Source organism: Cygnus atratus, chromosome 16 (assembly GCF_013377495.2).
Source record: "Cygnus atratus isolate AKBS03 ecotype Queensland, Australia chromosome 16, CAtr_DNAZoo_HiC_assembly, whole genome shotgun sequence".
NCBI lineage: Eukaryota > Metazoa > Chordata > Aves > Anseriformes > Anatidae > Cygnus > Cygnus atratus.
In genome coordinates this window covers 3,978,815-3,992,457 of record NC_066377.1, presented here as the reverse complement: position 1 = coordinate 3,992,457, position 13,643 = coordinate 3,978,815, and the positions used below count along the sequence as shown (strand labels likewise).

At 42.5% G+C, this 13,643-nt stretch overlaps 1 protein-coding gene across 3 annotated transcripts in view; it reads left to right on the top strand.

The window, feature by feature from the left end:
• Positions 1-13,643, top strand: part of CDH4 (cadherin 4) — a 455,912-nt gene that overhangs the window by 348,448 nt on the left and 93,821 nt on the right. For all 3 annotated transcript variants that reach the window (XM_035548142.2, XM_035548145.2, XM_035548146.2), the window contains 2 exons: positions 5,480-5,635; positions 12,853-12,997. In XM_035548142.2, coding sequence (XP_035404035.1) covers positions 5,480-5,635; positions 12,853-12,997 — 301 coding nt within the window. The remainder of the gene's footprint in view (positions 1-5,479; positions 5,636-12,852; positions 12,998-13,643) is intronic.

Here is a 13,643-nt window from a genome sequence, read left to right as displayed (position 1 = left end):
ACAAAAAAATCAGGTCCTAGTCTCCACAGGTCATGTTAGTGCAATTGTTGCATAGTATTCTCTGGGAGATTTGGGAAATTAAGTCTTTTCGAAGGGTATTCTTAACACCATATCCTTATAGAGCAAGTTGAAGTATTTTAAAGGAAATTTATTTTTTTAGCTTGCTCTGTGAACAGAAAATGCAACAGAGTATAAATTGCCTGCTTTGCTTTCTCTCGATGCATTCCCAGCAGTTTACATATTGCCATCACAGAGTGACAGGCAGAACCCAGACCGTGTACAGCTCAGTGAAACCCGCTTGTGATTTAAAAAGGGACATAGTTAATACATCATGTCATCTAAATTCCTGTATATACCAGAAGGCATTGCAAGTCACCAAGGTAATTCTGTGCAGAGCTTGACTGTTTGATTAATAAATGTTCAGAAGACCAAGCATTAATTCCCACAAACTGAGAACAAGAGAAACCACCACCAATGTCCTAGGTCCCTGCTCTTACATGGAAATGATTAGGTGATATATCCTCAGATTTAGCAGTGTATCTAGATCGCAGCTTGATTCTTGCTACATTGCAATAAAAATGCCAACATCAGATTTCATTGTACTAATCCACATGATCACACACTACCCCATTAACTCATAGGTCCTAAAACTCCAAGACAGTTGCGTATTTGAAGGTATGGAGACCATATAAGAATCAGGCTGGTTTGCTTGTTGCCAGCTCCCTTTCATTTGAGAAGAGGTTTTGAAAAAATAAATTAAACTAAGGTTGTTTTGCATGTTCACAAGGATAAAATACATGATCCTTTTCATTGCAATTGCACGCACGCTCTTCCTTTTGCTGTGTTACTTAAATTGGGCCCCAACCCACTATCAGTATAGTGGTTTGAAAACTGTAGAAAAACTCTGGATATCCGGAAGAGAGGAATAAACATGAGATTATTCCTGTCCTCTAAATATAGTTTGCTACGTACAGGAATGCTGTTGGTACAGCCCCCGTCTTCTCTCTGTAGGCTCAGTTGCCCTCCTTTGTTCAGCCTTTCCCTACATCCCCCCTTTCCTAGCTTTCCAGGCATTTCCCTTACTACTCTCTGAACAACCTCTGCTGAGCCACTTTTTTGTGGCAATGTCATGCTCCAAAACCTATGTAATTTATGGACTCGCTGGAGTTCTCCAGTGTGCTGACCACGCAACTTTCAGTGGTCCACGTTCCCTGTGGTTCTTCTTGTCAGCTGCCGAGATGAGAGGATTTGTGAATTCAGGGCACAGCAGCAAGGGATGGTGGTGCTAAGAGTACAAAACGGATACGGATCAGCAGGAGCAAAATGGAGGGATAAAATCTGGTGCCTCAGAGAAGCTCATCAGTGGAAATTCTGCTTGCCAGTAAAACTTGTGAGAACAGTTTAGCTCCACGTTAAACTCTGGCAGAGATGCACGAACCCTAAGATTTTATCTGTAAAAGTGGGATGCAATCCTGTGTCACAAGCTGGCTGCTTTTCAAGCCCATCTAAATGTGACATTGCTACAAAGCAGCAAAGCAGCACTGAAGGGCTTAGCTCTGTCTTATCTCAAGATCTGCAATGCTCATTTTCACACACGTTAGTTATTATATCAGAACCTGCAGTGGAAAATACCCATCTGTGAAATCACTCTGATTTCTCCTGTTTCTGGGATCACTGTATAGAAACGAGAGCTGAGTCAGGCTCTCGGCATTCTTACTTGCAAACTTTGGCTACCACATTTGGGCTCTGTTTTGGCTGGGGCATCAATTCTTGGAGGCCAGGCCCCTACTTCACCCTCCAGCTGTGAGGCTGCAGGGTACCAATGGTCTGTGTGTATCTACCAGCACAGAAGGGTACTCTGCTTCCCAGGATGCTCACATGGAAAATTTCACCTGCGTTCATGAGATACAGTCGGACAGAGGATTGCATCTTCCACCCTAAATTGCCTTCTCTCTGGGGTGTTTTTCCTCACCAGTATAGCAATCTAATCTGAGCTTCATCCCAGAGAGGTCTTTTTGAGAGTAAAAGCTGCTTTACAAGCAAAGTTCTCTTATGACATTCATGAGGCATTGCCCTGGCTCGCGGCATTAGACACAGGGTTGTACCGTGCCTGGCACTGGAGAAGCTCGAAGCTCTAAGGGTTCTCTGAGTGAAAAATGTATAAATACAGCTAAGGAAAACTATCCTTTTGCCTTCTGCTTTATAACCCAGAAACCCGCATAGCTATTGACTGCATTATAACATGAAAGGTAAATGAATAAAATTCATCTGTATGTTCTCCAGTCAGAATATTATAATATGGATATGTTGCCATCTTCTCACTTCCCAGGCATAAATGAATGAAAAAGAAACTCTCTCCTGAGCTAGTAAATTCTCCCCAACCAGTAATTTTTTCTCCTGTTCTAGTGAGTTTCTTGGGAATAGAGATTTATTATTATTATTATGGTAAACTGCTCCAGTAATGGTTTCAACAAAAGAAGTAAACCTTACATTGTATTCAGATAATGTTCTTAACTTCTCAACAAGATTTACTAAATTGCACCCTGGGAATTATGCAAATGAAACTTTTGGTCAAAATGTTACAGGACTGCTATAAAAAAAAATCTTTTTTAAAAATCTCATTAAAAGCACTAAAATAACATGTTCCAATATAAAAAGCATGTGCCTTTGTGCGATGAATATCTCCCTGGTAGTAATACGTACTATGCTTCATTGTCAATGGTCTTTGCAACTTCCTGTGACAAATGCTACTCATGTGTTTTCTCTGAGCACTTCACATCCTTGTGTTCTTAATGGCGATGGAATTAAGCACAGGTAACAAGCAAACCGTTGTAGTACGTTGGCAGTTAACAACAAATAATGAGTCATTGCTGAATATTTGCAACATATTTACCTATCTTTGTTTTGCTCAGTGCAGTATAATCATCTCATGTATTTTTCTTAGCGTAATTGGGTAAGTTGTGTGGGTCTTGTGATATATTTCATCTTCTAGATCTGCAATGATTTACATACAGACAGCTTAAACCCTATTAATGCTAATAAAGTGCTGCAAGGACATCCTATAGCATGCACTTTATTAAACTGTACATAGCTTTCTTAGAGAGCTTCTGTTTATCTCTCTTTCCTGAAAATAAAATATAGTGCCTTTAGCACTGAATATTTAAATCTAGCCTCCTTTTCCATGTTTCTGTCTCTCTCTATGCATTTCTAATGCTTCTATCACAATGGGATCTGGGTACTATATGCAACAGGAAATAGAGCATAAAAATGTCCATGAAGAACTAACAGACTCTCCCCTTCCATGATTTAGGTTAAAATTACTTCCAGTTTAGTTCTGGGAGGGAGGCTGGTTTGCTGTTCAGTGCTTGTGCTCGAGTCGTAGCTGTAGTTGAGCCAGGTTGGGGTTGGAGTTGGGGGTGGAGGCTAGATCTGGGGAGACCATCCTGGCTTCAGGAGGAATGTGCAGATACCTTGGACAGGTCAGGAAACATGCAGATACCTTGATGCAGGTGCATTGATGGAGACATGCACACAACTATGTGTCCCGAGTTACCCTTTTCTGTTCTTTTCTCTTAATTTCTAATATGGGAACCCCACATGGGCTCAAAGCTGGACCATGGATGGCGCTTTCTACATTTTCTGTTACCTTGAGCCTAGCTGCAAACACATACATAGTGGGTTAGAGCTTGAACTCCTGACTTGAGCTATTCATTTGCACAGACATTCACATAAATTCAATTTTCAGCCCTGCCTACCTGACAGGGTGAAAGCTGACTTTCTAAAAATGGGGACTATAGACTGCAGTTATTGAACTGAGGAGCCAGTTGCCATCATTAATACCACAGTTGTGCAAGCAAAGCTTAATTTTAATATACTCTTTTTCACCCACGGATTTGCTAATGAAAATTGGATTCTTGCCTGTCTACTTGGGTCCGTATTACAAATACCCATCAGACACACAAAAACCCGTATAAGCTTGTGTGCAACATAAGCGCACATTCCCAGTGTCCCCAGTATCTCTTTTAAGTTCACGTCCAGTTTTTCTTGGTACTAACAGGCTAAACAAGCAGTGAATCCTGTAGAGAAAAGACAGATGAAACTGTCTGTATTCCCTGACCTTCAGCTCCAGCAGTGTGGGTGCAGCACGGATCAATCCTGGCGGTGCCTAGCAATAACTGACATTATTAGCTGTTAACGGGAGCAGGCTGCTCAGTGGAGGCAGTGCAAAGAAACCAGCGTACAAGCTTGGTAATGATCTGGACAAAAGCATCAGAGGAGATTCTTGGAGATGCTTGTTGGGGAATCTGGTGTGATTCTGCACCGACGCGTTCAGCATCTTGCCAGCCTCCTGTGTCGGGAGAGGAGGAAATAACGATAAGTCGTGTGTGGGAGGAGTGCAAGAGCAGCCCACGGCCCCGTCCCAACCCTTTGCTCCCGGGGAAAACACCTTTGCTCCCCAGATTGGGGCTGCTTTCAAGGGCATGGGGGCCTCCTGCAACCTGCTGAGCCCATCCAGCAGCTGCCAGAGCAGAGATGCTAACGTGCCCTCAGCTACAAGATTTCTATTATCCACCCACAACTTTGTTGTATTCATAGACCTGTTAGGGAAAAAGAAATACACCACTTTTATGCTGCCAAGACAGTTTGTGGTGGTGGGGGGGGGTGGTAATTTATTTGTACCTTGCACTTTGTTTCAGGAATAGTCATGGTGTTGCAAGAACTTCTTTCAGCATTTGATCAGAAAATTAAATTTGGTTTTAAAGAGATAGTCAGGGTTGCTAGGACAACATATTAACCTCCCTTTTTTATTTTCTTGTCTCTGAATCCAAGGTTCCTGTAATTCATCAAGCTGTATTTGATTTGTCGTGTTTCTCAAGGCATGGGAGGGAAGGAGTTTCAAAAGCAATGTGCCAAATGCATTTTTCCTCAACAAATAGTCAAATGAAATGGTAACGTCCCACCCGGCATTCCCATCCTAGCCTCATCAAGCCAGCAGGGCTAGACAAAGCAGGAGTGAGCAGCTCTGCTCTCCAAATGTCATGGGAGTGGTTGTGTGCACGGTTACAGGGAACAAGAATGTGATGGGGGAGACAGCAGAGAACATTTTGGGAAGTGATTAATGGCTATGAGATGCCAGGTATAGCTGAACAATTTGGACACTTTCAGGAGCTTATGGTTTCAATGACAAGTAAATGGCATTTTTTGTGCATATAGATTCTTCTACATCTAAGGCAAAAAGTCAGAATTTCAATGATTCCTAGAGAATCATCATGAATAAAAGAGCAGAAAAATAACTGAAAATATGTGGAATACACTTCTACTGGCTTTTTTCCAAACCTTCGGTGTGCAGCTCCCTTGTCAAAATTGACAGCAGTATTACATTTATGCAGCTTTCAGGCTCAGATCTTTAAAGTTGTTTAAACATCCATATGGCTTTTGTCCAAAACTTATTGATTGCTGTCTTTGTTGTTTCATCTAGATTCGTTCCGATAAGGACAAAGAGATCCATATCAGGTATAGCATCACTGGAGTGGGAGCCGACCAGCCGCCGATGGAAGTCTTCAGCATTGACCCTGTGTCTGGCAGGATGTATGTGACTCGCCCGATGGACAGAGAAGAAAGAGCTTCCTACCATGTAAGCACGAGATGCCAAGAGAAAAAATGCATCTTGGGTTTTACCTAGATTCACAGAATTGCTGGGTTCAGGGAGTCTCATCTTGTTTAGGAACACGTAGCTTTGAGAATATTGGGATCTGCATGCAAAAGCAGAGCCCAGTTACCAGTTTGGACTGGCTCTCTGCATTAGCAAAGCCCTGAGGAGCTGATTGCAGAGGTGCACAAGGTTAACTAACACCACAAGTCTCAGTGCCATCTGTGCTGGAGCAATTGTGTATGTGTGTGGAGATGTTAGCTTTGTTTCTGCTTCCCTTCAGCGTAACCTGCCCTTGCTTTATCAGCCGCATCAATGCAAAGCAGCATTAAACCAATCTCCTTTTCTGAAATAAGGTTACAGTCATTTGTATAAAGTGGTGCAACTTCATGCTGCTTATTAAATCCCTGCAAATTTGTCTGTGGAGCGAACCCCCCAAAACCATGAGAAACCAACCGCTACATTAGCGTGTCTTGGGAAACTACCAATTTAGGAATCATTACTGCAGTTAAACATGCAATAATTGGCATAGCCATTTTTCATTTTAAATCACTAGGAGATGTTCAGGAAGTATGATGGGGGTGTGTCAGATAGGTTTTTAAATATGCAGATAGGCTAATATTGAATATGAGGGAATTAATTAAGATTAATTACACTCAAAAGTGCTGCCTTACACTACCCTAGTTGATAAAATGCACTACCTGCAGAATACTTAGAGTGCAATTGGTCATTATGTTTTGATATAAATCATAGCCCATATATTGCATGGCATAATTGCACAGCGAATCCAGTCTCACAAATTGCTTTAAAAGCAGTGTTGCACCTTGCATGATAGCCCCGCAAAATTTCAAGCACTTCCTGCTTCTACGCCTTAGTTGTTTCCCAGAGTGGTTGTGAAAGGTTGTTTCATGGATTGCTTTGTATCAGCATTAGCCACATCTATTGGCATCGTAATAGCCGTTCCCAGGGATGCTGTAATGTCAGTGGAACGGTACGGGTCACTTCCAGTGACACCATATTCCTAACTGCTCTGTCGGAGATGCACATTCTGTCAGCTTTATCAGGTATCCAGTTAACCATGTTGACACAGCTTCTGGACTGGGGTGGAAGGATAAAGAAAATAGATTACCTCTTTAGTTGGGTGGAAAAAGAGATTTCCCCTGGGTAAAAGAGAATCTGAAGGAAAATTATTTTATCCTCTGTGAACAAGAACAATTATTTTGGTTTTTTGTGCCTGTGAAAATATGAAGAGAGATTGTTATGAAAAAGAAACATTTGAGATACTCCGTGTGTCATCTTATCATTGTTGATATTGTTTCGGCAGTGCCAGGTTATTATAACAGTGTAGTCGATAATACAATGCACAAGTTAACACTTTTGATGGAGCCGCTATGATGTCTAGGAATGGACATTCTCAATCAAAAAAAAAATAAGATGAAAAAGATTTTGTCCCCTGTAATAACAAATCATGCAATGCCTTAATAACAAAGTTAATCTGCTGGTTACGGGAAATTCGGTAGACTGAATTCTCACCTTAGCAAAGGCAACTGGTAAGTCTGCCTCGTGCACACTGCAGGATTCCCAGCCTTTTTTGTTCCTTACAAAAACCTTGAACTGGCACTTCCAGGCACAAGAAAGCATATTCACACTCTGAAGGTTACAGGAATTTATAGTTTATGGAGAGTGAATAGCTGATAAATACATTGTGAGACCTTATAGACAAGAATAGTGAGTGATAGAAAATCTTTGTTAGCAGAGCAGTAGAAGGTGATGGACATCATTTTAGTCATGGCTGTAAACAACCTTTAGATCCTTTAGCCTCAGGAGCAATTGATTGATGATTTACTGAATCATCAATTGTTCGTTTAATAATCCTTTACAAAGCATGTATAAATACACCATCTCCAAAGCAATGACCCAAGCACTAGTGAAGAAACTTACAGTAGGAGTGGATGATCCTTGAAGCTGCAAAAAATAAGCCAGCCTCCAGAAAGAAGATACAGTCCCAAGTCTTGGCTGTTGCAAGTTTCAGAGAAGTTGGTTAATAAATGTCACTTCATATAGCCAAGCCCTTAACTGAAAGGCAGACAGACTTGAAGCTAGGCTCATACCGATAAAACAGCGACTTAGGTGTAGGCTTGGATCCCGACTGTAAAGCTTGGCCATCTTTAAGTTGGTTTGACATCTGCTGTGGAGATTTTGTTAGCTTGGTTAGTAGCTCTGGACCTAACCCTTGAGTGGTGAAGGCTGGCAGCAGAGCTCCGGGCACTGCCCCTGATCCGCAGCAGCACAGGGGCTGGCGGCTCAGGCTGCAGATGGGGGTATTTATACAACCTCAGGTTTTTTTGCAGTCCTAAACAGAATGAAGCCTGTTCAGCATCTCTGTCACTGCCGAGTGTTGTCCTCATTGCTTTCATTCCCAGGTAATCTAGAATCTAATTATAAAAATAATAATAATAATTTGCAAGTGTTTGTGAGGCTACATATGAAGAGTTCTGTTTCATTAACTCCTACATTCTCAACACATATTTTCTTATGCATAATTATCTGCATTGCTTCAGGACTACCATTTTAAAAATACTAGTGTTTTAACTCTCCCCACATTTAGCAAACCATTTGTCTGATGAAACCTAACCTTTTCCCTAAGGAGAAATGGATGTTTTCTAATTAGTTCAGTTCTCTAGCAGAACTTCCCCATACGTTTTCATGAACTTTTAGGGAGGATCATTCTGAGTTTGATGTATGCAGAGACATATATTCCTCTGGGACTTGCTTTGTCTGCCCAGGTGCAGTGCGCTAGCAGCCCTGCATTAACTTCACCAGCACAATTGGCAGGGGCAGAGATCACGAGTTCAGCCACATTTTGGCCTCATCTCGTCTGCACTAGAAACCAGAGTGCAAACTCTCCGGGGACCTTGCAGACATCCCAGATGCAGTGTCAGCTGCAAATATGATCAGGAAAAAATGAGAAGGGCTTTGCAGCCACTTAACCAGCACCACGTTGTGCTGCAGAAGCGCGTGTTGTGCCGAGCGGTTTGCTGGGAGCTGCGTGTGCAGGAACACAGCCTCGGGGCGTGCTCCCAGCACAAGCGCCAGCTCACCCCGTCTCGCTGCGGCAGGCACGGCTTGTTATTGCTTCTCCTACTCTAGTCAGCCCTTCATGTTTATTGCATGCCAAGTAAGTTTCGGCAGGTAGTAATATTTAATATGCATGAGCTCTCTTGGCCTTATTTAGCTGAGTTCCCAAAGCCCTGTTTGTACTGGTGACTGAATTAGTGACTCCGAATGTCTTTTCTGATCCACACATGGGTTTCATATCAAGCTGCATTTAGGCCTGGCAAGTGCTAGGGATAGCAAACTGGCAGGTTAGTTTTCCAAAGATGTTTTGCAAGCTTTGTTTTTAAAAGCCATCAATATCAACGTGTCAATAAGCAGTCATTGCTTATGGTACCCAAGTAATGTACATTATGGGGGAACTCTAAAGCAAGTCCTAATCCAATCCCAGACACATGTATGCCTTCAGCATCAGACTAATGAAATATTGTCTCAGAAATGGCTGGAGCAGGACAGGTTAGTTATAGTCTGAGAAAGTTATTTCCAGTGCAAGGAGACAAAAAAGATCTCTCAAAATTCAGGGATACAAGAGCTAATTCCAGTATTTTTAACCAAGTTCTAGTGAGTAATGCCAGCCATTTGTGTCACAATGTCCTAATTTGCACTTTTAATCACAATTAAGAGCACACAAATTAGGCATGACATTGTATGCTTATTGCTTAAAGTCCCTGTCACTGATTGATAATATATATTTGTATTAGTAGTATTAGTGCATAAGTAATATTCATATTTAGCACAATTCACTGTGTTGACTTTGACTAACTACCTTCAGATACCACCAGCCTCCAGTGTAATCAATAATCATGATACTGAATCATTTGTATGCCAACAGCTACATTTACGTGGGAAACTGTCAGTAGAAAAACCTCAGAGACCTGTGGTAGCTGCTGCTGAATATGATAGCAACAATTGTCATACCTTTAAGCAATGTTTGTTAAAGAATATTGAGCCTGCTCTTTGGCTGGTGTACAGTGTACACCGACTAAGGATTAGCTGGCTATACCTGTATTAATTTTTAAGAATCCTCTGCATGGTGTTTCACTTATTATTTATTCCTTCTCTACTCCTGTCATGTTCTTCCTCCTAGGGACAATGTAAATATTTCAAGCTAACTTTATAAGTGTTTCTTAGCTGTATTTCCAGCTACCCATCAGCTTCCCTGTGAACACTTGTGCACACCTGTGTGTGGTGTGTGTCCTCTGATCCAGGCTGTGCTCACTGGCTTTTTCAGAGCTGTTTTTTCCAGCTCCAAGTAATGTCTGTGTCTGACTGAGCAGAGCCATCACCTTTTGTGCCTTACCCACTGTCACAAGCTATGGAGAAGCACTCGTGTGCCCCTGCTTTTCATGCCTCCCGTCCTGCCTCCAAAGCACCGACTTGGGTACAGGTGGGAGCAGACTGCAGCCTGCTCTGCTGAGCACCCTGTTAGGCTCGTGCCTTGCACAAATGAGCCCTATCTTAGCATCTAAAGAAAGACTCCAAAAAGAGTGTTGTCCGGATTGAGGATGCAAGATGAATACAGAGAGCAGGGCCTGAGGGCAGGGGAGAAGATGAATTAAGGAAGGGGAATGTAGTATCTGATCTGCCTTGGCGGTACAGCTTGTTTCTCAGTGGGCAGATTGCTGAGTTGGAGTCCATCTCCCTTTGCTCCCTCCTCTGGGAGGGGTCTCTAATTAGGAATGGTCTCTAATGAGGAAGACCTCCTGCTGAGCACAGCTTATATTCCACTCTCTGGCTCAAGCATCACATTTCCCTCTGCTGCAGTTGGCACTGACCACAGAAGAGTAACGTGTGAAATGATACTGAGATATTGCCACAAAGATTTGTTAAAGAATATTCATAGAGAAAATTCATGCAAGCAAGCACAAGAGGAAAAAAAAAAAAAAAAGGAGGAAAAGTTCATTGAAATGAGGCAAAAAAGGAGCAGGAAGAAGGCACAGGGTCTGCTGCGCTGGGGTGGGGAGTGAGAAGAGTGCCATGCTCCTGGCTGCCCAAATGCCATGAATTAGGACACTGGTGCCCAGGTCACCACGCACCATCCTGCCTCCCATAGCACAGCCAGGTGCTGGTGCTGGCTCAATGCAGGTGGGGGAGATTCCTGCAGCCTTGCTCACTGAAATTTTTCTTTCCTTGAGCGCAGGCAGTTAAGTACCCTGTTCATGGCAACGTGTGCTAAGTGTAACAAGCAGATAGATGTGCATTGCTGAGAAATTCCTTACTCCTGGAGGTTTCAAACAAAAGCTGTCAAATGTAATTAAAAATTTGCAGGGGGAGAGTCAGATCTGAGGGGAAAGATATCAGCCTTGCTCTCTGCTTTATATCTGAATGGAGCCATTTCCGCTCCTGGAAATACAGCAAGAGGCAGCCCAGTGCTGCCTCAGTTTGAAGATAATAACTTTAATTTTAGCTCCGAATTACTTTTTTTCAAAGGCAATCTGACCTCTGACTTGTAAAGTTATTGAATTGCTACATCTGACATGATGAAGGATAGCTCAACAGGTGGGAGTCAAAGCAGTTTATATTCCGGCAAGAAATGCAGATATTAAGAGCATTACAAATCAAGAAATACAAATGGTACATCCTGTATTGAAAATGAAGCCAGACTTCTTCAGTCTTTAAAGAAAAAGTGCTTCTTAACTTCCTTTAAAAAATGTTCTTCGTTCAGCCTATTTCACGTGGCAGTTTGTTCTCTTTGCTTGATTAAATGTTAATCCGGCCCATCATAACAGCGTGCAGTTTCTTTTGTCAAGCTCTGGACTTCTGAATGCCATACATGAAGGAGAAAGTTGAATCAATCACGGACACAGGGAAGTGGAAGCCGGGAACCAGTGTTAATACAATTAGCACATTTATTCGTCACGCATCAGAGGAGCTGGAGACCTCTGTGGCACAGGAGCTCCCACGCCAGCAGCATCCCGATGGCCCGGGCTGGTGCTGGCAGGGACCAGAGCCCTCACTGCTCGGCAGCCACAGGCTGCTGGCTATTGCCACGCTCACAGGGCTTGGAGCACGCAGGTGTTTAAGGTCCCCTGTCCCTGCCCACTATCCAAGCAAAGAGGGGCGACTAACAACATCTGCAGCACCCCTGCCAAGGCAGATGTCCCTCCGCTGCCCACTCAAAGCCAGGGGCCACGGAGCTCTTTCTTCGCTTGTCTTCTTTTTCCTGAAGCCGGCAGCGACGTTCAGTGCTCACACCATTTAGAGTAGCCATCTGTTCCCTTGAATGAGGAAGCTATCCATTTTTTTCACCTGATTACCGATTGTTCCAGTCTAATGTTGATTGCTTTGTTTTATTAATTACTCATTTTGACATGCTGTAGCTGTCCCTTTTGTTCAGAAAACAGATGCTCTTGTTTTCCAGCATTATTACTGATGGTTATTGCTAATAAGATAAAGCTGCAGTTCCACTTTAGCTGGGGACTTAACACTGTGGCTCTGGTTATTGTAATGCTTCATCGCTGATACTTTAGTTAAGCTGGAGAAAATATTTCATTCTTAGTGCCACAGGGGCTCCCGTCATTTGAGGGAAAGGGACTGGTTTTATATCTTTCGGTGCATAAAGTGATGGGGTCGGTTGCTGTTGCTGAGACTAGAGACTGTGATTAAACAAAGAATAAACAATACTAATGCCATTCTGAAATCTCTTCGTTTATTAATCCCTGTTATTGTGGATATGAAAGGCTGCAGGTTCCCATAAGAAACCTCTCAAGTCGATCTCATTTCCTCACTGGGTTTGGAACTAAGCAAAATTTGCTCTTCAGTTTGTCAGACAAGGTTCACCATGTCTTAAAATTAAAACAGAGTGATCTGTTAGCAGTGAAGGGGATAGCATCACTGCACCAGACTTAACATGTTTCTACTGACAATATTTTAAAATATTATTTCAATATTATGTTAAGCCTTGAAAAGCTGTAGAGTGTAAAGTTCAGATGGAAACCACGTCAGTGCTTTCTGCTGGAATTAGATACCCTCTTAGTTCAATTTTGAGAAAGTACTTATGAAGTGAAGTCAATTCTTACAAAGTATGGTTTCTCATTCTGCAACAAATCCAATTGCTGATATTATGCTTTCATTGTGCTTATTCCCAGCTCCGGGCTCATGCAGTGGATATGAATGGAAACAAAGTGGAGAATCCTATTGACCTTTACATCTATGTGATTGATATGAATGACAACAGACCGGAGTTTATAAACCAAGTCTATAATGGATCTGTTGATGAAGGCTCTAAACCAGGTACGGTTGAAAAAAGTCTTAAAGTTATCACAAGCTTTCAAACATTAATCTGACTTGGTGGCTTTGCCTGCTCTTGAAGTAGAGGGAACACAAAAGAGAGGTTTTCTGTTGTTTGCTCCTTTGTTGAAGACTGACGGAGATGAGAATGATTTAGCTGGTGTCTCTTTCTCCTGATGCAGAGGAAGTGCAAACTTGGGTTAGAGGGAACCTGGATCCTGGTAGCCCCTTTCTAGATGTGGACTTTGCGAAAGCATCAGTTCTGTAGAGTAATGCTTGGTATTGCCTCTCCCATATGCTTGTTGCAGGTGCATAGTGCTGTTATTCCAACTACAAAGAACAGAAAGCAAACCCAGCCGTAACCGTTCACTGACCCTGTGCCCAAAATGCTGAATATCTGACTCCTTGGTATTTAATTTAGTCATTTATAAACTCCGTATCTGACACCCAGAGCCTTCAGTACAGTCTGCGTCCCAGGGTGTGAAGGAATTACTGTCTTATTTGGGCATGATGCAGACCTATTGAAGTGGGAATGTTCCCACTGAAATTGCTGGGTCGTCCTCCATTCCTATGGATTTTTCTTACAGAGGGTAAAATGTAGAAAAAAATCTGAGGCAGATTTTCAGAAAAATTATGAGTGAAACGTTAG